Below are 24,037 nucleotides of genomic sequence, written 5' to 3' on the forward strand. Positions count from 1 at the left end.
ATAAAGGACATATACTGGCCCTGACCATAATTACAGCTCCACACGTCCGCGCTGCCGTGCACCTTGGAAGAAACTGATAAGCTCAAGGACAGGCCCACCTTTTGTTGTACATATTGGTGAAGGGCTGGCACAGCCTTTTTGGAAAAAAAATTGCAGCTTGGAACTCTCCACCTCGGTTCGGCACAAGCCATTAGTTCTCTGAAGGGTGCAGAGTCCACGACTTGGAAAGGGAGAGACTGCAGTACCAACAACTTCGACAAGAGCACAGTCAGCTTCTGCACCTTAGGATGGCTGGACGCATAGAGCTGTCTTTTTGTAATCGCCTTGCTCAATGACTGCTGGCACCATGCGTAGTGAGGAGCAGGAGCATCTGGACCGGGAGATGATGTCAAAGACAAACAGCTCCCTTCGGCGGAGGTGCTGGAGCCTTGACTTGTTGAAACAGGCTGTGTGCCACTAGGTGCTGCTGCTGTTGCTGTGCCTGCAGGATGGACCGCATCTGACACCCGTTTCTCCCAGGCCATTGGATGGAGATGCTGTATGTGTTGGCGCAGGGCCATGGTGCCAAGCTTAGCTCCCTGGCCACGCTTCACTTTCTGCCCACAGATGCGACATATACCCACGCTCGGCTCCTCTGGTGTCTTTACAAAAAACTGGCACACACCGCTGAGGTGGTAATTTTACCGCCAACACTCTGCACTGAGCGACTACTACCGCCGCTGCCTCGCTGAGCCCCTGTGCCACTGCTTATTTGGGCCTGCGAATCGGGATTTGTACCCCGCGGACGTTTGGCTCCCGTCCTCGCACTGCTGCCACCCTGCTGAATCGCAGCCACAGTATCAACTTGTTGCCTGCTCCACAAGCTGACACTCTCTTCGCCCGACACTCTCTTCGTCAATTTGCGTTTTCCGTTCACTGCTACTCTCCTCACCGATGTCAGTATGCACAGCCTGCCTACTGCAGGAAGCAGCGGAAGTCTGCCCCACCTCTTCACTGCAAAGCAGCTGCTGAATGTCCTCAAACACTTCGTCCTCGCTGAATAGTGGCGCTGAGCCCAGACCACCTAGTAGCTCTCTGGCTGCGGGAAAGGAACAGGACAGAGCCTGGTTGAGGACAGGTGAGGGCCTCTGGCCTGCTCCTGGGCCATGCCAACTAATTGTTGTATCAGAGGAACCTACGGACTCTTGGCTGGGGTTGTCAGATGTTATATTTGAGGAATTGGATGACCTAGTCAACCATTAAACAACCTTTGGGTTGTTGATCAACACACTGCCACGAGATGACAATGGCAGTTCTGGCCTCACAGAGTCACCCCTGCTGCGACATCCCCTTACTGTGCTGCCACCTCTGCCTGCTCCACCTGCCACCTTTCTGTCTGACATACTGGTTTATAAACTACATGGATTTGACACGTAAATCTGGCTGTAAACTAGAGCCCCCAAAAGGTATTGCAATGTGCGTTATACAGATACCCCACAACTGACAGTGTAATTTCAGCGAAAATCACTGTATAAACTATGCGGATTTCACACGTAAATCTGACCGTAAACTAGAGCCCCCAAAAGGTATTGCAATGTGCGTTATACAGATACCCCACAACTGACAGTGTAATTTCAGCGAAAATCACTGTATAAACTACTTGGATTTCACACGTAATTCTGGCTGTACAATAGAGCCCCCAAAAGGTATTGCAATGTGCGTTATACAGATACCCCACAACTGAGAGTGTAATTTCAGTGAAAATCACTGTATAACCTACGTGGATTTCACACATAAATCTGGCTGTAAACTAGTGCCCCCAAAAAGTATTGCAATGTGCGTTATACAGATACTTCACAACTGACAGTGTAATTTCAGCGAAAATCACTGTATAAACTATGTGGATTTCACACGTAAATCTGACTGTAAACTAGAGCCCCCAAAAGGTATTGCAATGTGCGTTATACAGATACCCCACAACTGAGAGTGTAATTTCAGTGAAAATCACTATATAACCTACGTGGATTTCACACATAAATCTGGCTGTAAACTAGTGCCCCCAAAAAGTATTGCAATGTGCGTTATACAGATACTTCACAACTGACAGTGTAATTTCAGCGAAAATCACTGTATAAACTATGTGGATTTCACACGTAAATCTGACTGTAAACTAGAGCCCCCAAAAGGTATTGCAATGTGCGTTATACAGATACCCCACAAGTGACAGTGTAATTTCAGCGAAAATCACTGTATAAACTACGTGGATTTCACACGTAAATCTGGCTGTAAACTAGAGCCCCCAAAAGGTATTGCAATGTGCGTTATACAGATACCCCACAACTGACAGCTCACTACTGCAGATACATGAATGTCAAACTTTCTTCCTATTCGATTTTGTCACTAAATAGAACTGCTATTTGGGGTATACAGATCCCCCTTAAAGAACAATCAGGGATTAGTCCACCAATCGCTACTGCAGATGCATGAATGTCAAACAGATTTCTTCCTATTCGATTTTGTCACTAAATAGAACTGCTATTTGGGGTATATAGAACCCCCTTGGAGAACAGCGAGGGATTGCAGCAAGAATCGCACAGTACAATAGCAGCAGCTGGACACTACAACATGAAGTGTGAAGTGCTGAGATAGAAAATGGCTGGATTTTATAGGGCTGTGTGACATCACATAAGCTGCCGGTCGCTGATTGGCTTACAGGTCTGCAGATGTTATCGGGGGTGTTCCTTTCTCCTTCCCAGAGTTCTCTGCTCCATGTAGCATGTTGTTCTCGAGCCCATTTAGCAGAAACATGAGGGGAGAAAAAACAACTTTGTTCCCGTGAATCGAATTTTTCCTGAAATTCTAACCAAAGTTAGAATCATTAGAATCGATTCGCCCATCTCTAGTCAATAGCATGTTGTACACTTATTTTTTGATTTTTATATATTTCAGGCAATGAAAGCTTAGAAGAGAACTATGTACAGGATAGCAAAATGGGATTTGTCATTAATGCAATCTATGCAATGGCCCATGGCCTCCATGACATGCATGGGGCCTTGTGCCCAGGCCACATTGGTCTTTGTGATGCAATGAAACCTATTGATGGCAGCAAACTGCTTGAATTTCTAATAAAGAGTTCATTTGTTGGTGTTTCTGGGGAAGATATTTGGTTTGACGACAAAGGAGATGCTCCTGGAAGGTAAGAGTTTATACTATATAATATACTGTACTATATACCATAGCAAAAGGAAACATTTTATCAAATGAAAGGGGAAGAAGGAAAAGGGAAAATAGCTGCAACAGCAAGTAAAATATTTATTCCAATGTTTCAAAAAAAAAAAAAAGTACCTTATATACTCGAGTATAAGCCTAGTTTTTCAACACAAAATTTGTGCTCAAAAACCCTAACTCGGCTTATACTCGAGTCAACTACAAAAATAAAGTCAAAACTCACCTTTCTGACATCACCTGTATGTCCTCTTCTGTCTGGGACAGTCTGAGACAGAAGAGGACCTATGGAGGATGTCGGAAAGATGAGTACAGTGTTATTTTTTTTCCTACTACAGGGGCTGGGCTGTAACCAATGCATTTCCCACCCTTGGCTTATACTCGAGTCAATAGGTTTTCCCAGTTTTTTGTGTTGAAATTAGGGGTTTCGGCTTATACTCGGGTCGGCTTATACTCGAGTATATACGGTACATACTATAATTTTGATATTTTTTTTGTTACACAATGAAGTTTGTTCTATACCCAATGTCTGCTTTAAGTTGGCATTATTTTGTAAGCACCTTCCCATTTTTGTAGGATTTTATGAGGCTTCTAACTTTAGGATCCCATTTCCATATTTTCAGGAAAATTGGCAAAAATATTGTAATGGCCCGTTTCTTGGGGGTTAAAACAAGTAGAGTTGGAATTTCAAAATTGTTATTGTTTTGGAAAATCCCTTCATTTAGACAACGCGCTGCAAAATTTGATAAATCTAACTGGAGAAAATCTCAGTTGTTTTTGTAAGTAAAGTGGTTCTTTCCAGTGGAATTGTTTTAGGCCCCTTACCTTTTTTGCTTACTTTTTATAACATTTGTTTATGAAAGCATTTGATTAAAAAATCATTTTTGGTATTTTTTTTTTTTTTTTAAATCATTCAATAATACCAAATATGTGGATTTTTGTGATTGTGTTTTCTTACTTTATAGATTTTTCTATAGAAATGTGTTGTTTTGGCCAATTTTTAGTTTGGTGATCTTCTGATTGCTTGGTTAAGATAATACACTGCAATACTGACATGTACTGAAAGGTTACTGATGTGTGCTGGCATCAGACAGCATCAGGAGACTTCATAAGACCCCTCGTTTGCCATGATAGTAATTGGATTCCCATGAATGCAGGGCCATTGTAGTAAGGATCCAGAAGACCTTCTTAGATGCAGTAATCATGCAGCAAATAAGGTGTTAACAACTGCAATTGGTAAATTTGGCCGCTGGTGCTTGTGAGCTGATCCATAATCTGAAAAAATAATACTACAGTTTGTAGTACAATTAACATCCAAATGTGGGAATGGGTTAATAAAAAAGACAGAGGAAAAATAATGGTACAGGAACATATTTCTTGAATAAATTATAGCCCAGTGTTTACTTTTATCATATTCACTTATTCAGTTATACTATTCTGTTGAAAGTTTAGTTACAATTTATACATATGGTACTGTGAATAGTAAATAGATAATAGCATGATGAATAGATGAATTGAGAGGAATACTAAATACGAAAAAATATTTCTTTCCAACTTTTAGATATGATATCATGAATCTTCAATTCTCTGAGCCAAACCGCTACGATTATGTTCTTATAGGAACTTGGCATGAAGGAATTTTAAATATTGATGATGAGAGGATACAAATGAATAAAAGTGGAATGGTGAGATCTGTCTGCAGTGATCCTTGCTCAAAAGGACAGATAAAGGTAGGCTTTTACCTAACTGTATACATATGTATTGTGACACAAGGTATCGTGGGTAAGGGGCAATACCTGTCACTGAGGTATTACCTTAGGTTGCTGACCCTTATTTAATAGTATCATAGCTGCTTGCTGCAGCTGATCCGGGACGGCTTTTACTGGAGTAGTCTGAGAACTGGGTGGAATGACTACTCCCATGTATCCAGGCCTTGCAGAGCTGGCTCCAAGCGAGTAGTATCGGTCTGGTGTCTTTTTCCTGCTGTGGGCTCAGGACTGGGTTGTTCTGGAGGACTCTGCTGTAACTTTACAGACTGTAAAGTCAACTTTATGTTACGCCTTCATTTTGCACCCTGCTGTTTATTTTCATTAGTGACTTTGTAAAAGAGAAAAAATAAAGTAAAATATTTTAAAAAAAATGAAAATGTCCCCCGGGGGTCTTTTATGACTTCATAGGGGGCATATAAAGTAAATTCACAAAAAATATCCAAAAATATTCTTAGAAACACAATGACATTTCTCCATATAATAAAAAAAAAATTCCCCGCTGCCTGAGATTATAGATATTATATATCAAAACAACTGAAACAAAATAGTGAATTTATTTATAATGTTCATTTTGAGTTAAGTACTGTAAATTACAAAATAAGCCTTTTTTCCACTTTTAACCCGTAATAAAAATGAAATACTTCTCTGTATGAAAAGGGTGCCTAGGGTACTTCTCTGTTTACGGCACACAGCCTGCACAATGTTGCCGCAGCCTGAGCCCAGCAAACAATCTGCTGTCAGCGTCTGTGTGAAAAGAAGCACAGGAGGGAGGAGGAGGTTGTAGGGAGAGTGGGGAGGTAAGCATACATTTTTTGTATTTTCTGCTGTGCTTTTATACTTTATACTGGGGGCATGTGCAGGGCTACCTACATACTCAGGGCATGTGCTCTGCTACCTATATAATGGGGACATGCACTCGACTACTTATATACTGGGGTATGCACTGGGCTACATATATAAATGTAGCAGTGTCTACATATATAAATGTAACAAACTGTGTGGCTGGAAAGAAGAGCGCATCTTATTCATAACCTTTTTTCACTGAGACTAATAGTTTAGAAAGATCTGTGGAAAAAAATCAGTTTCCAGACTGATACTAATTGGCTGTGGAAAGTGCATTACCATCTGTTATTCACTGCCAATTTTCGGCAAAGTCAGGTAGCCTAAGACTTGTGGTTATAAAAGGACAGGACTAGGTATGGTCAAGTTTGCAGTCTGCAAAAGTGAATCAGAATGTTCTTATATAATGACAGCAAGCCAATCAATAGAAACAAGTTAAAATATTAAGTACAAAGGATAGTTGTAGAGCACAGTATGGTAGTAAGGTTTATATCCTGGAACAAAAGGTATTCAATAAAATAAAAATACCCCTCAAAAATTGTAAATGCTTGATTACAAACAAAGTGCAGTTATTCTCCAGTGAATATTTTGTAAGTTATTGTTACCTCAATATTGGCATCAGCACCTGGGCACATTGGAGAACAAATTAGTTCACAGACTCACAGTTGGAATGTTTAGTAAACAACATGATAATTTCTGCGGATGTATGTATCACATGAATAGCTTGTATCATTCAATTACAAAGGTTTCTCCTAGAAGTATTGCCAATAAATCCTCCTACTCAATTCCCAGGTAAACTGTGTAATTGAATACTTCAAATAATTAAGCGTTTAGCAATCAACCACAGGTCGCCTTTTACAACACACACTTTGATTAACACAGACAGTTCTTGAAATCATTGTTTACCAGGCACCATTAGGGCAAATTTACAAACAACATGCAGAATTATCTTCTGTGGAAGAAACACAACATGGTGGCTGTGGCAATGCCTATAGATCCATGTACTGCATTACAGAATTTAAACAAACATCAATGCCAAAATCATATATATATATATATATATATATATATATATATATAAAATTAGATATTTTGAGGGATCATATTAGTAATTTTTCAGTGTTTTATACCAAGTTAAAATAATTGATCAACATCGACTTTGTAATATAAAGGGGAGGGGGCTTGAAAATCCAAACTCTCTGGGTCATTAGATAACATACTGTATATTATAACACTTAATAGCTGTATATTTTAACCCTTTCCCGCACCTGGATGTTCCTGAACATCACATTGCAGGAGGGGCTGTATGAAGAGGGCTCATTGACTGAGCACTCTTTATGCACACTGAGTGTTTGCTGTATAATACAACAAACATTCATCACTTACACCAGCGATTGGTGCTGGCACTGATAGCGAGTGTTAACCATTTAGATTTGTGCTCAAATGTCTGCAGCGCTTGACTGCCTCCATTTTGGTTTCAGATCACTGCACTGTGATGTCATCGGGGCGCACCGATAAGTCACCATGCCAGCCGGAAGTTTTTGTAAAACTCTCAGGGCTGTCATTAGACAGCATTTGTAATGGTTTGTGCGGAAAAAGCCAATACAGATTCACTACAAAATCCCCATATACTGCAATACAGTAGTATTGCAGTACATGGAGGGTGTGATCAGACCGCTAAAGTTTCAAGTACTGTGGGAGGACTAAAAATTCAGTTATAATTTTTTTTTTTAAGTTTTTCAAAAATGACAGAAAACCTAAAGGTTCACCCCTCTTCCTTCCATAGAACTGACATGTGGTATCATAAAACATGTTAGGTATCACTGCATCCCAAATGGCTGATCTATCAAAATATAAAAAGTGTTTGAATCACCACTTTACATAAGCCAATTTGCATTACATAGAATTTTGAATAAAAAGTAATCAAAAGGTTGCACTGTACCCAAATATTAAATAAAGATATTAAATATTAGGAAGGACAATTTGTTACGTAAAAACCAAGCTTTCATGCAGCTCTGTTATTGTGATTACATTTGTAACACAGAAATGGCATGCCTTTGATTTCTTTTAATGCTATAGCTATTTATATTTTACTTCTTGGGGGAACCATAAAAATAAAAGTATAACTTATTTTAATGTACTTCTCTGCATTACACAGGCATCCATTGAGATGTGTGCTGAATAAAGCTTTATTTTTTATGTAATGAGTAATTAAACACTTACTCCCCGGCTCTTTGCTGGGATAATTATCAATATTTAGTAGTCCTAATATGCAGGAATAGTCCAAATGGGATTAAAAATTGGTATTAACTATTATGTTCAGTGCATAAACTTCCTACTGAAAAATGTAATACTAATGATTTTTGTATCAAATAACAATCTGTATTAATTTTGACTTCATATATTACTATTTGATTTCACATTTGTTTCCTTTGTGTGGTTTAGGTAATCAGAAAGGGTGAAGTAAGTTGTTGCTGGATCTGTACCCCTTGCAAGGAAAATGAATTTGTACAGGATGAATTTACGTGCAAAGCTTGTGATCTGGGCTGGTGGCCCAACCCTGGTCTGACAGGTGAGATATTTTTAAAGCAAGGATTCATAACTAAATTATGGCAACACAAAGAAATTATGCCCATTATTTATAAAGAGTAAGTTTACTCTTCCCATTAACAGTTTTACATGCTGTTATTTACTGGGCGGTAAGTGAGCGGTAAATTTAGAAAACATTCCAGCAGGAATTACAGCAGGGAAAACTCGCAACACAACATCATTTGCCTTGAAAACATGTAATGCAGGTAATTTGTAGCACAAGCTCCAAGGCATAGTATCTTCTTTATTATTTACACTGAAATAATGAACATTTTTTTTTGGACTATAAGACACACATTTAGAACAGCTTCTTGGTAAAAAGTGTCTGCATTTTATGGACCAAAGATCAGGGGGATCCAGCATTATCAGACTCTCCTGACCACTGTAATGGATATCAGGTGAAACGCTAACAAAGCATTTCACTTAGTCTCCAATCTCTGCACTAATCTCACCCTCTCCTAGCATACGGACAGTAAGATACAGAAACCTTGCCTGGGGAGCCAGGCTCTCATAACATGATATGAACTGCAGGTGCTATGCAGCTACAGATTGTGAGGAGCTGGGGAGCTGCTGAAGAAGGGGAGGGCAGTGTTACAGAGGGGATAAAGAGCGTATGGGGGTGAGTGGAGTTATGAAATACAGGGGGTTAAGATCTGATGCTATATACGTTTTTGTGTGTTTGGGGAGCTAATAGTGTGTGTGGGTAAGGGAGGTTTAATGAAGCAAAGCTTGTGTGTTTTTGTTCTCTTATGTAGCAGAGTCAACTGTGTGCATGTTACTGAGCCGCAGGGGCATTGCTAGCTACACAAAAGATCTGGGGCATGGGCCCTATTGTATATCTACCAAATTCTCAGTAGTGTTCACCTACGTGCTCTACGTTCAAATGCACTTGTTCACAACAGTAGTACTAATAATACAAAATACCTACCTACTGTATTACGCTGCATATTTTCTACACGAAAATCTGCATGTAAAATGTGCAACCTGTGCAAATAGCTGTAAAGGGGTATTCCCACAAAGACTTAAAAATACAAAATAACACATTCTCTAATTCACTGTTTATAACAAAAATACAGCATTTCACAGATATAAGTCCAACCTGTCTATCAGTCCTGGTGTACACAATTTCAGTTGCCCCTGGTTTCTGACCCTCTATCTTCTGACTTTCGGGTCGGCAGCCATTATGCCTGACGCTGTGGAGCTGTGCTTCTCCCTGCAGCGGCCCCCATCCCCCTGCCTTCTTGGGGGAGCTCACATTGATACACACTGCCTTCCTGCCAGTATACAACAGCAGCAGCGACAGGAGAACTACAAGTTACAGAAAGATCATTTCTTTATATGGGGAGGGGGAAGCAGGCACAGCAGATCTGATAGTGTGAGAGCAGAGATGTAGCAAGAGCTGGAAAGTGACATTTTGTGTTATATCCATCTTCATGGATCTCACCTTCTCTGATCTGTCTCATCTCTCTTTCTATATGTCAGATACTAGTGAATGTTTAGAAGTTAAATAAAAGTGTAGCTAAACCTTGTACCCTGATAATCTAAGCACATTGTCAGCACACAGCATCTCAGGGATCATGAAGTGTCTGCTTAGAGAATCCCGCTCACACTCTGGATTCTTACAATGACCATCACTGAGTGATATGAGCTGAAACAGCAATAAGACTGAGTAATATTGTAAAGTAAGGGGTTAAAAATTATCTTTTTTGTGTAAACATCACTAAGGGATTGAAATTTGTGAATTCCCTTTCGTGGGCAAACCCTTTTAAGATGCAACTATATCCCATGGCCAGGACACAGCAGAGATGCGATGTGATGCAGCTGGCCACATGAATTAATAGATTGTGCCAATAACCACATCATTATTTAGTAACCGTTTCATGTCCTGTTAACATAAAATTGTTACTAAATATATTTGTAAATATGAATTATTGGCACAATCCATTAATTGATGCGACATGTTGCATCACATCGCATCTCTGCTGTGTCCTGTCCATGCGGTATATTCGCACCCTTACAGTGTTTATGACATATCCTGCGTCCCCTGAATACTGCTCACATCTCCTAATCACCCATCCTCACCCCTACTCACATCCCCTGACCTCTGCCCACACATCCTGCTCACATCCCCTGAGCCCTGCACACATCCCCTGACCTCTGCTCACACCTCCTGCTCACATCCCCTGACCTCTGCTCACATCCCCTGACCTCTGCTCACACCTCCTACTCACATCCCCTGACCTCTGCTCACATCCCCTAACCTCTGCTTACACCTCCTGCTCACATCCCCTGACCTCTGCTCACACCTCATTCTCACACCCCCTGACCTCTGCTCACATCCCCTGAGCCCTGCACACATCCCCTGACCTCTGCTCACATCTCCTGCTCACATCCCCTGACCTCTGCTCACACCTCCTGCTCACATCCCCTGACCTCTGCTCACACCTCCTACTCACATCCCCTGACCTCTGCTCACATCCCCTAACCTCTGCTTACACCTACCGCTCACATCCCCTGACCTCTGCTCACACCTCATTCTCACATCCCCTGACCTCTGCTCACATCCCCTGAGCCCTGCACACATCCCCTGACCTCTGCTCACACCTCCTGCTCACATCCCCTGACCTCTGCTCACATCCTCTGACCTCTGCTCACACCTCATGCTCACATCCCCTGACCCTTGCTCACACCTCTGATCCCAACTGATACCTCCTGACCCTGTTTACACCTCTTGACACCTCTTTTGATTCACCTGCCCACTGATAAGATAAGATCTGCCCACTACTAGTGGTCCCAGCATCTTCTCTGTCCTCAGTTGACAGGTTGTTGTTCCCTCCTGTCAGACTCTGATATGGGGGTGGGGCTGCCTGCAATTACTCCTCTCTCCTCACACTGTTAGTGTGGCAGAGGTCCCTGCCTGTTGTGCTCCTATGCTCTGACAGCTCTGTGCTCCTCCACAGTGTTTAACTCTTTCAGCATCCTGGGGAAGCAGGAAGACTTGAAATCGGCTGATGCAGCCCAGGGAGATTCGGGGCTCAGGAAAAAAGATTCGGGGCATGGGCCCCGGATCTTTTGACCTAGCGATGCCCCTGCTGAGCCATTTATATGAGAGCTATTTATGTGACAACTAAGGAATTTTAATTGATGTGAAATAAATATGTTCACTTATAGTCCAGAAAATATGGTAGTATTAAATGAAACACACTTTTCAAGAACTAAACAGACCTGGTTTACTGTCAATACAATGCTTAACTGTATTATACACTAGAAGGTTAGACAATGACTTAAGGACTTAAGCCAAAGTGATTTCTAGCAACTCACAGGTAATAATCTGCTCCATCACATAAAGGGTGTAGTCACACATTCAGTTTTTCAGATGCAGTTTTTGATGCCCAAACCTGGAATGTAATGTAGGAGGAGCAGCAGCACCTTTTAATTATTTGACTCAACCCATTATGATCCACACCTGCTTTTGGTTTCAAAAACTGCATCTGAAAAACTGAACGTGTGAACCCAAAGAACTTCATGATAACCTCTTCCAGCTGTGACTTACAAACACACCATTTCTATGATATCTGGACTGAGGCCTGGACCAGGACCAGAACTTAGAGTGCTATACAATGCACAGCTGATAAAAGAAGGGGTGGAGGGGGAGATATAGTCTTTGGAGCTCTCCAAGTCAAGTGATGGTGAACTCCATGGCCTGCTGATTCAGAGAGATGGGAGGAGGTTCTAGTACATCCAGAAATCCATAAACCATATAGAGGCTGTAGGTTAGGGAAAAAAACAAACTAAAGAGAAGTGTTTGTAAACCAGATATACCTTTGTTTGGTATATGCACTATATACTTACAGCTGGGATCGCAACAAGCATGACTGCAGCACCTATAAAGGGGTCACCCACCTATCCATCCTACCACTGCCTCCCTCCCTCCCACGCCCCACCCCCTCTTGCACCTAGTATAGGAGTTCTGATTGGACCCCAGGTTGCCTTGGAGACAATGAAGGACCCCAGGGATGCTTTAAATTGACTGCCTGCTTGGCCAGGCAGTGCAGGTGTCAGCAGATGTATTTGTATAGGCTGACTGGCATAATACACGGCTATACATCAGTATGGCAGTGTATTAATCTGAACAAGTGATCAAATGATCACTTGTTCAAGTCCAAGAGGGGTACAAACAAGTGTAAAAAAAAGGTGTAAAAAAACAGTTTAATAAAAATAATGTGTAATACAGCATAAAAGTCTCCTAAATGCCCTATATAGTGTAAAACTCCCAGACACAAAGAAAAGTGGATATCACCACATCCGTAACAACCCCTACAATGAAATTAAATCATTACTAAACCTGTATAGTGAACACCTTAAATAAAAAATAAATATAAAACACAACAAAAATTATGATTTTTGTGCATGCATCGAAACAAAAAAAAAAAAACACCCCTGCATACTTCTCTGAGCAATGGTCCTCCTTTTTTCGGTCCCATCACACTTATGTAATTGGCATGACGCACAGCGGACTTACTCCATTAACTCCATTATGACTGACAAAACTAAGCGGCATTGTTCTTTTCAAGCAAAGCCACTTTGAGCACAAAGACCACTGTGGTGTACATTGCTTGCACATTTGGCCAAGGAAGACTCTATTCCCGCTGTTATCACAAAGATCTTCGACCTGAGAGACACTGCTGCCATGCTGCATGAGCCTAAGGAGATTACTGATGCCTTTGGAGACTTCTACGCCTCCCTGTACTCTTCCTCATATGTGGTGACCCACCAGGAGACAGTTGACTATCTCAGGTCTCTTTCCCTCCCTCTTTCTGGAGCACAGTACTGTACTAGGGACCCCTATGACAGAACTAAAAATTGCTGAGGCCATTGTAAATCTACCCAATGGTAAATCCCCCGGTACCGAAGGCCTACCAGATGAATTCTAAAAACAACCCACTAATGTTCTAGCTCTCCTACTGTGTGTACATTTTACAGAGGCATTTGAGTCAGGCTTCTTGCCTTGCTCCATGGCTGAAGCACACATCATAGTCATCCCCAAACCAGGAAAGGACCCAAAGGACTGTGAATCTTAAAATCCCATCTCTCTGCTCCAGATTTATGTTAAAATCCTGGCTAAGGTCCTGGCTTGTCTGCGCAGGCTTATTCTAAACCTTCAGGCAGTCCATGATAATGTTGGATCGTGGGTCTTGGTCTCGCTGGATGCGGCCAAGGCCTTTAACTCACTGAAATGGCCTTATCTGTTAATGGGGAGGTTTAAATTCCCCAGGGACTTCATAACCTGGGTCCGGTTCCTGTTATGCTCCCCTGTGACCTCCGTGTTGGTGAATGGGATTTCCTCCAAACAGTTTACTTTAGCTAGAGGTACACTCCAGGGCTGACCTTTCTCCCCCCTGCTTTATGCTATCTTTGGTGAGCCACTGGCAGAGAAATGTGGTCACTGGGGACTGACAATGGGTGAGGTGGTGAAGACTGTTAGTTTGTCCGCAGATGATACCCTATTTTTCTAATTTGACTCAGGACCCTGATTGAGTGCAGTACTGTAGGTAATCACCTTGTTTGGTCTCCACTTGGGCCTTAGGATCAATTATTCTAAGTTGCTTAGTCTCCCCACTGATCACTCAGTCCCTAGTACTGAAGCTGCAGCTAGGCTAGTGACTTCGGAGATTAGATACCTGTGGATGAGGGTCAAGCACTCTGTTATAGACTACCATCTATTGAATGCACCCCTCTTCCTGCTGGCTCTATTGCGCCAATATATAGGGGCATGGTCAAAGATCTTCCTTGCTCTTCCTGCCCATATGAATTTGGTTGAAGATGGTCCTCCTGCCCAAGATTCTAAATGTCCAAGGTCTATTTACCATGTCACTTTTTTCAAAAACTGCATATCTGTGTAGCCGGGTTTGTCGGGGGGGGGGGGGGAGCCAGGGTAAGAGTGGCCACCCACGTGTTGTTCCGATCCTGGGTGGAGGGGAGGGTGGGACTTCCCAATTTCAAACTATATCACTATGCAGCCCAGTTGTCTCATTTTCATTAAATATTTAATCTTGAGAAATCCTGATCTATGGCACTTCTTATTAATCTCCATTCTGGACTTTTCACTTCACCTGAGAATCTCCTGTTTTGTCCAAATGAGAGGAACAGAGGGGTGTCCCCTCCCGCTGCATAAACTCTGTTATGGGCAAGAGTATGTTCTCATTACTACACCAATGGTGTATAAGTTTACCCTGCTGTATCTCCACACCACACTATAACCACACAGTTCCCCGGCGATCAGCTGGTGGAGAAAGCCTTCCCCATTCCTCCTATTCTTTGGGAGACCTGAGGTAAAGACCTCATTTCACGTTCATATAGTGAGCTCCTATCCACCCACGTCAAACATTCACCAGACTCGGCCACATTGGGAAAATGAGCTTGGTCCATTAACTGATGAGGAGCGGAACCTTGTCCTCTCTACACCCAAATTGGTTTCTCCTAGTCTCAGAGATAGAATGTCGCAAGTCCACATCCTTCATCTAGCATATCTAACAACTCATCGGGTTAGTAAATTTCCACCTAGCTTCCCGGACCTAAGTCCAAAGTGTGGTGAGACCTCAGGTACTTTCCTTAACTTACTATGGTCCAGCCCTGTGGCAGTAGGTCCGTAAATTTCTATTTGAAAAAATGGGGATGGGGGTTCCAGATGATCCTAAGATCTGTCTGCTCCTGTTGGATCCTGAATTGTTCCAATCTACCACGGAACGAACCTTCCTCATTGAAACCCTATATTGTTCCAAGAAAACATATTCTGCTAGATTCTGGATATCTGCTCACTCCCCTACCTTCGGGAAGTGGATATGCATACAAAGGAAAAAGGACAAGAAGTTTTGGATAAATGGCTTACATCGCAATTTATTGTTATCCCCTATTTTATCCTAGATGCATACTTTATAGTGTGCTTGGGTCTTCACTCTCCCCTTTGGATGGTACTTTGTGAGGGGACCCTGCGGTAGAGGTGAGGATATTGTTATGCATGTATATCTTTGGAGAGGACTCATGTTCTGTAGCGGACCACTTATACATACTTTTTTTCGTCACTTGTTGTTCTTCATTTTTTGCGTTTATTTATAAAAAAAAAATTAAAAAGGATGAATTTAAAAAAAAAAAAATTGACATTTTCAAAATTATCTAGTTTTCAGGCAGATAGTATTACCACCTAAATTAGTTGCTAAATATCATTTCCCATATGTCTGCTTTACTTTTTAAAAATTTTTGAAATGTCTGAATAATTTGTTTTGATTTCACATGGCTTCCAAACAAACATCGGTTTTCTGTATTTTAAAGGAGATTTCAGAACTGACTTTTTTTGGGGATCATTACTGTTTCTAGTAAAATTTTAAATGAATAATATTATAAACTACTGTACCTAGCAACCCATTTTAAAATCTGCACCCCTCAAATTATCAGAAACAGCTTTTAGGAAGATTGCTAATTCCTTGAGATCTTCCTGGTAATTACATCAAAATGGAGGTGAAATTTAGTGCTAATAGTGGAACTTTGCGCCTTACAGCACTTAGGTGTTAAGGTTTTGTGAGCGAGCTGAGTGGCGCCGTTCTCTGAGGAGGAGATAAGGATAGTCATAAAAAAATTTAAAACACTGATTTAACTAACGCATAATGGGGCAGATTTACTTACCCGGTCCTGTCGCGATCCAGCGGCGCGTTCTCTGCGGTGGATTCGGGTCTTCCGGCGATTCACTAAGGCAGTTCCTCCGTCGTCCACCAGGTGTCGCTGCTGCGCTGAAGTCCGCCAAGATCCGCCGAAGTGCACTTGTCCAGCGACACATTTTTTTTTTTTTTAATGCGGCGGTTTATCCGAATCCGTCGGGTTTTCATGCGACCACGCCCCCGATTTCCGTTGCGTGCATGGCAGCGCCGATGCGCCACAGTCCGATCATGTGCGCCGAAATTCCGGGGCAATACAGGGAAAATCGGCGCAAAACGGAAAAATTCGGTTAACCCGTTGCAAAAACGCAAATCAGGCCCTTAGTAAGTGACCCCCATTATGATAATTTTAGATATATTGTAGCTTTTTTTACGTATGTTGTTTCATTTTTGCCAGATTCAAGGCACTCTCTCTAAATTCAATCTGGAGGCCACTAATTGGGCCATTCCAAAACAAAGCAAATCCCCAATTTTGCCCTACTGCTCTACTAAACAAGGAAGATTTCTGCAAAGCTATTGCCTTTGAGGCTGGAGTTAATCGTCCCAGATCTGATCTTTACTGATCAGACAGCATTTATATTGGGTTGCCAGTCAAGAAAAGCCACTAGGCATATGATTGGGCTTATTCATATTGCCCAGTGGTGGGTGCCCCTAGTGCACTCTTGTAGGTAGATGCAAAAAAAAAGCATTCAACAGGGTGTACTTGGAATACCTGAAAGAGGTTTTCCATAAATTCATTATTTCTGGTCAAAAAGAGAGGGCTATTATGGCTTTATATTGCGACCCTTGCACCAGTGTATCAATCTCAGGGTTCTTGTTCTGTTTGAAATCTCTTATGGTACTTGCCAGTGATACCCTCTGTCTCCGATAACTGTTGCACTTATTGTGGATCCCCTGGCCAATAAGTCCATTAGGATTAACTCAAACATCATGGGTATTACATTTGGCGGGAGAAACACAACATTTTGGTGTAGATGATGTGATAATCTCCTGTCAAAATATTGAACAATCCTGCAGTATTAAAAACTTTTGCTCAAATTTCGTGTAGGTCACACAATTAAATCTCTAATTCTTTGGCATTGCTGATTAATGTTACCTCAGAAATAAGAGCATGGATGACTATAGCAAAAGGAATAGGATCGGACAATTAGGGTATATCATATTTGGGCTTTACCCCACACTTGATGGGATCATTTGGAGCAATGTAAATAACCTGAAAAATACCCTGAATAAAGATCTGGCGAGGGCATATAATGCAGAACGTTCCTGAATTATGCAAATACAATTTTGTAATTTTAATGACTTTCTTCCATAAAGTGTTGTTTTTCTTTCGCTACCAAAATTTCTTCAGTGTTCACTGCAGGAAATACAACAACTTTTAACAAATTTTGTGTGAAATAATAGAAAACCTAAAGGGGCCAAAGAACATCTTTACTGTATAATGAAGGATGGAGGCATGTTAATGCAAAAGATGTAGGCTTATCAGTAGCCTCTTATCAATGATACTATAAGAGTGTTGGCATCTCGTAGCTGAAAATAAACAGGTTCAAATTGAAAAAATAGATACCCCTTGTAAGTCAATGCGCCTGATGATGGAAGAATTATATTCACAAGCAATTTCCCTAGAGGTATTACCTTGGCATATAGAGTATGTAGTTCTCCTCCAAACTCAAAAAACATGACCTTAAAGGGAAACTGTCATCAGAAATTGGCCTCAAAAACCAATGGTAGTAGGTTGTCAAACAGCTGAGCAGCTTGTTGGACAATGCCACCATACTGGGTTATGAAAGAAACATGATCTGGATGGTGTTCAACTGCTTGACAACATACTGGTAGTGGTTTATTAGGCAACTTTCTGATGACAGGTTTCCTTTAATGTTTAAATGGAAGAAGGATCTAAACATAACGACTTGTATTATGCAGTGGGTCCAGACCATCAACTGGACAAATTAATACACGACTTGCATTAATCATTTATAACAAATTACAAAAATGCATTGGAGGTGGTATCTTACCCCCAAGTTATCTCCTCGGTGCTGGCGTGACTGTGAAGAAATTGGAGACTTAGTTCATGTGATGGTTCTGTCCTAAAATGGTGTAATTTTGGCGTCATGTGTTTAATTTAATTTCTAGAATTTTAGGGTGCAGTCAACATTGCAATTAAAAAATGCATGCGTTGTTAACGTATGCAATGACAGTAATGTTATTAGGCAAATCTCATCTTTCAAGCTGTTGTGAAAATTCTCAAAAAGCTGTTAAAAACCTATGTGTTAACGCCATGTGTGAATGCACCCTCAGAGATCGGGGTGAACCCAAATATCACACTAGCATTACAACATTTTGGTTATCCCTCTGAAAACAAGATGGTTAATCACATATATTTTAACCCATTAACACAGGATGTACATATATGCCCTAATGCATTAAAGATGTAAGAAGAGGGGTCACCACTGACACGCGCAAACAGTGCTGGCACAGATTGTGTGTGTTACCAATTATCTGCCACTGATGAAGCCACTTGCTGCAGGTAACTGCTGGTGGCACGTGGGCGCCACCATCTTGGGTTGAATCGTTGTTTCCCATGACATCATCGTGGAACAACAATCCATTCCCATGGCAGCCTGGAGTCTGCATGACACTCCACGATCAGATTGGACACTAATTCCATAAATATGAATTAGTAAAGAATTATTTATGTTATTGTTTTCAGAAGATTTCATTTGTGTTTTTGGTCCCTGTTGCGTATACCTAAATGCATGGTAATTCGGTTTTGCTTGTATGAAATTAGATGCAATTCTCCATTGCAGTTTTTAAATGCTTAAAAAAACTAGGACAATATTTCAGACTTTCTACGCATTTATATCAAATGACTCAATATATGTAAATATGTAAAATATACAGGGACATATAAAAGATACAATTCAGGGCTAATAACCCCTTCCCGACACACTGTACTATTATGGCACATTATTGAAACTGGTGTATGGAGAGTACTCCCCGGGTTACGTACAAGAGAGGTTCCTTGGGTTTGTACTAAAGTTGAATTTGTATGTCGGAACTGTATATTCTCCAGGCAAATTTTCTATTTTGTACCAGTGACAATTGGATTTTCCAAATTTTTTTTCTGTAATTGGACCAAGGATTATCAATAAAACATCATAACAGATACTTTACAGCTGATCACTGCAGCCTGGGACTAAAGTAACATGTATCCAAAGTAGGGGGCTTCTTGTAACTACTAGCAACAACATGCTAATTCAGGGGACTTCCGGTTCCGGCGCAGGGATGTGATGACGCAGCCTAGGAGCGCTCCGTCCCGGCTACAGAATACCCGCAGGTATCGGCCGCCGCTAGGCCAGGAAGGCACATAAGGGGATCGGAAAGGGGATCGGACTGGCCGGGGACAACAGGTCAGCACAGACAGGTCAGCACAGCCAGCCAAACCGGCCACTGACCCAGGAGGTAGCACCAACAAATCAGACAGGTGTACTGCCCACAGCTAAGCCCTCACCGCGGGAACTCCCCCTCTTCCCCCCCTGGCTTAATAGCAGGCTGCATCACAGTAACCAGGGCAGCACTACTCACAGTGATAGCCCTGTCCAAGTTGGCGGGCTGCCACAGAGACAACAGGACAGCCCTGTCCCTCACTCCAGCCGGATCACAGCTTCATAAGCCGAAGATCTCTACTCATATCGACCCTCAGTGCAGGCTGCTACGCATCCATCAGGGCAGACCTGCCTGATTCGGGGATTGCTGAGAGAACATAATTCTCCCTAAGAGGCGAGCTGCTACGCAAACATCAGGGCAGACTCGTTCCTCCTCTTAAACTGGCCAGGCACCCCTAGCCATAGAGTGCATGGAGAGATATCTACTGCGCAGTGCGCAAAAAAGTAAACCGGGAGAGGAACCTGAGGAGGGCCACACAATGCCGAGCCAACAACTGACCTCCTTACCACCCACACAGGGAGCCATATCCGACACACCAACTGCAAGTGGCTCTGAGGAGAATGAGAGGCAGATAATGTGCACAACAACCAACACAGGCAACACCACCATAACAGGCCTACAATTGAACTACCAGCTCCTAGCAGCAGAAGTGGTGGCGAAACTAGCTCCAGATATACAAAAAGCTTTGGAATCATCCATACAAACAGCAGTGCAATCGCTCCAAAAAGAATTAACACAACAGGCTAACCAGCTACTAGTAATGGAGCAAAGAGTCTCATACACAGAAGACTCACAAGAAACAACGAGACGCAAGCTGGTGGAAGTCTCCCTGGAAGTTAAACGCATGAATGATAAAATAGATGACATCGAAAACCGTTCCAGGAGAAATAACTTGCAACTGGTGGGGCTACCAGAATCGATTCCCCCAGGGGATCTCCAAACCTTCTGTGAACTGGAACTCCCAAAAGCCTTGGGCATCACGGGCAGATGCAGGGTGGAACGGGCCCACAGATTAGGCCCAGATCCGAAACTCACAAATTCACAACTTTCCACCAGAGATCTGGAAACACTACGGCCTAGGCAAGTGATCATGCGCTATCTGGACTTTAATGACAAAACTGACATCATAAGGGCATTTCGCCAACGCACTCGCCCCTTGATATTTAGAAATTCAAAACTGCTTCTATTCGAAGATTAATCCGCAGAGGTCACCAAGAGGAGAAGAGCTTTCAGCCAAATTTGCACAGCACTAGTGGAGAAACGTATACGATTTCAACTGGCATTTCCTGCAACGCTGAGAGTGTTCTATGAAGATGGCGCAATGGGGTCCTACACAACACCAAAATCAGCAGATGATGCACTAATGAAACACCGTGTTCTCACAGCATCCCAACTCCGAGCGGGAAGAGGAAGGAGAGAAACTTCACCATCACCTCGCAAGGGCTCGAGACGTCGGATGCGCAGCCGTGATTCCAGGTCCCCTTCTCCGGAGGCTGGATTGAACTTTCCTAGATCGCTCAGGAGAGAATGATTCGGGACTGCAGTGAAACGTGGAGGTGTATAATTCATACACATCCCACTGGTCAGAACGCATAAGTCAACTGGCCACAACATCACACTTGCGTTCGCCGAACATAGGCGGTTCCAGATATTAAAGCCGGGAGCTCCAGGTGCTCCTCTTACCCCGAAAAAAGAGAAGTCACACAGCCCAGAGGGTGATAGAGATTGTATTCCCTCATAGGCTTAAGTTGGGTGCTGAAAAGGCACTAGTTTTACTGTTGTAGTTTACTGACTGTTAAAGTGTTTGTATGTACTGGTATTTTGCCATTAAGCTGTACCTGTTAAGCAATTTCAGAGATGTTAAGCAGATGTTAGATGTGAAATGCCTTGGAGGGGGCCTCCTCCAAAAATTGCGGGAAAAGGGAGCTCACCATCGATCTGCCCCAATGCAAACAATAAACCAGCTCCGGTACCATGATAGTATCATAAAAAGCATAGTATGAGAGTTATAACATGGAATGTTAAGGGACTACGTTCCCCACAGAAAAGCACAAAAATTTTGAGACACCTAGGGTGGGCACGACCAGATGTTGCCCTGCTACAGGAAACCCATTTGGAAGATGAGGACTTTAAGCGCCTCAAGAAATTTTGGGTAAAAGAGGTGGTGGGCTCCCCTGCGCAAAACCGTAAAGCAGGAGTATTGATCCTATTACATAAGAATTTTACCGGGAAAATTGTCAGCCAGACACATGACACAGAAGGAAGATGGGTTAGTCTCCAGATAGATTATCAGGGAGAGACATGGTCTATCTACAACATATATGGTCCCAACGAGGCAAACGGGCCCTTTTTTGATCAACTTACTATTACTCTTTTAAACGACAGCAATGACCTGAAGATACTAGGGGGAGATATGAATGCGGTCTCATCCACGGCCGAAGATCGTGAACGCACTCACGCCACACAGCAGGTAACACGAACAGCAGCACGCCCAAATGATCAGACACTGACCAACTTTCTTCATAAGACAGGATTAAGTGATGCCTGGCGTACAATGCATCCTGATGCTAGGGAATTCACACATTACTCCCACCCTCATGAGAGCTGGTCACGCATAGATTACTTTCTTCTCTCAGAAAAGACCAGCAGGCGTCTGCTGGCAGCGGAAATTGGAGACCTAGCTATATCTGACCACTCACATATTGACCTCCATAAAACTTACCCTAAAGGCACTGACATTTTGTGGAGGTTTCCCTCTTACATGACAAAAGACAACGCATTTATACAATTGCTTGAGGGGTGGTGGACCGAACACGAATTTGAAAATGGGGCACACACAGAGGAGCCAGGGAAATTCTGGACATCAGCCAAAACAGTGATCAGGGGCAAGCTCATGGCCTATGGTGTACAACTAAAAAAGAAAATAGAGGCCCAATATATCAAAGCCAGCGCCACACTACGCTCAGCCTACACAGCATATTTGAATGACAACACCCCAATAAACAAACAGACATGGGAAGATGCTAGGGCAACATATGAGACCTGGCTAGATAGAAAGGAGGAACAATATCGCCAACCTTTCGAAGCGGAGTTTTTCAGATATGGGAACAAATTGGGACGCATGCTAGCGAAACTGGCTAAAGGTCGTTATAAACCGACCCACATCAACACGCTTCGTACATCATCAGGTCAGTTAGTCTCATCCCCAAAAGAGGTAAATACCACGCTTAAAAAATTCTACTAAAACTTATACACAGATGTGGTGGTAGGGGAGGGAGAGGCGAACCAATACCTGGCAAACATTAACACTCCACGACTGACCCAGTCCCAATTAGATATCCTAAACGCAGACATCACATCGGAAGAGATAAGCAGAACCATCTCCGATTTAAAAAATGGGAAAGCGCCTGGCCCTGATGGGTACACAGCAGAATTTTATAAAGCACTCCGGAATAAAATCCTGCCAGTTCTGACACCATACTACAACAATCTGCTCAGGGGAGAATCACTTCCTCTACACTGCAAAACAGCACATATAAAGTTGCTACCCAAGGAAGGGAGGGACCAGTTAAATCCGGGCTCCTACTGCCCCATATCCCTCATCAACCAAGATGTGAAGCTAGTGTCAAAAATCATGGCAGATAGACAGTCACAATTCATGCCATCATTAATAAGCAAAGCTCAGGTGGGCTTTATTAAAGGGAAGGCGGCAGTAACAAATGTTAGGAAGGTGCTAACGGTTCTAGATAGGGTGCAGTGCAGTCCACAGCCGGGGGAACATCCAGTCTTAGTGACGTTGGACGCTGAAAAAGCCTTCGATAACATCAGGTGGCCCTGGCTGTGGAAGACACTGGAAAAATTTGGATTCTCAGGGAAATTTTACGGATTCATCAGAAACCTATATAGTGATCCCAAAGCACGCATCCACACCCCGGGATTCCTGTCGGACACATTTAAACTACAAAAAGGCACTCGCCAAGGCTGCCCATTATCTCCGCTGCTTTTTGATTTAGCACTGGAACCACTGGCAAGAGTACTAGAGGACACAGACCTATACAGAGGTATAAGGGTGGGAGAACAGAAAGTGAAACTAGCTATGTTCGCAGACGACATACTTCTCTTTCTCTCTGACCCGGCCCAAGAACTCCAAAGGGTACTAGACCACATAAGAGAATTTGGGAGTTTTGCAGGCCTACATATAAACATAACAAAAAGTGAAGCCCTTGACCTCTGCGCGCACCATAGAGGGCCCGACTGGCCCCCTGACAATATTGACATCAAGTGGGCACATGCACATATAACATACCTGGGGATACGAATAGGCAGATCACCGAGTTCGATCTATTCTCTCAACTACCCACCACTCATAACCAAAATTCTAGCAGAACTAATGTGCTGGCAACAACTTCCTCTCACAATGTTGGGTAGATGTCACCTAATTAAAATGATCCCGTTCCCCAGACTCCTGTATCCACTGCA

At 42.6% G+C, this 24,037-nt stretch overlaps 1 protein-coding gene across 4 annotated transcripts in view; it reads left to right on the top strand.

Annotated features, from left to right (window-relative positions):
* Positions 1-24,037, top strand: part of GRM1 (glutamate metabotropic receptor 1) — a 304,645-nt gene that overhangs the window by 234,271 nt on the left and 46,337 nt on the right. For all 4 annotated transcript variants that reach the window (XM_072140917.1, XM_072140920.1, XM_072140918.1 and 1 more), the window contains exons 5-7: positions 2,929-3,175; positions 4,766-4,934; positions 8,259-8,385. In XM_072140917.1, the coding sequence (XP_071997018.1) occupies positions 2,929-3,175; positions 4,766-4,934; positions 8,259-8,385 (543 nt within the window). The remainder of the gene's footprint in view (positions 1-2,928; positions 3,176-4,765; positions 4,935-8,258; positions 8,386-24,037) is intronic.

The sequence above is a fragment of the Engystomops pustulosus genome, chromosome 3 (genome assembly GCF_040894005.1).
Source record: "Engystomops pustulosus chromosome 3, aEngPut4.maternal, whole genome shotgun sequence".
NCBI lineage: Eukaryota > Metazoa > Chordata > Amphibia > Anura > Leptodactylidae > Engystomops > Engystomops pustulosus.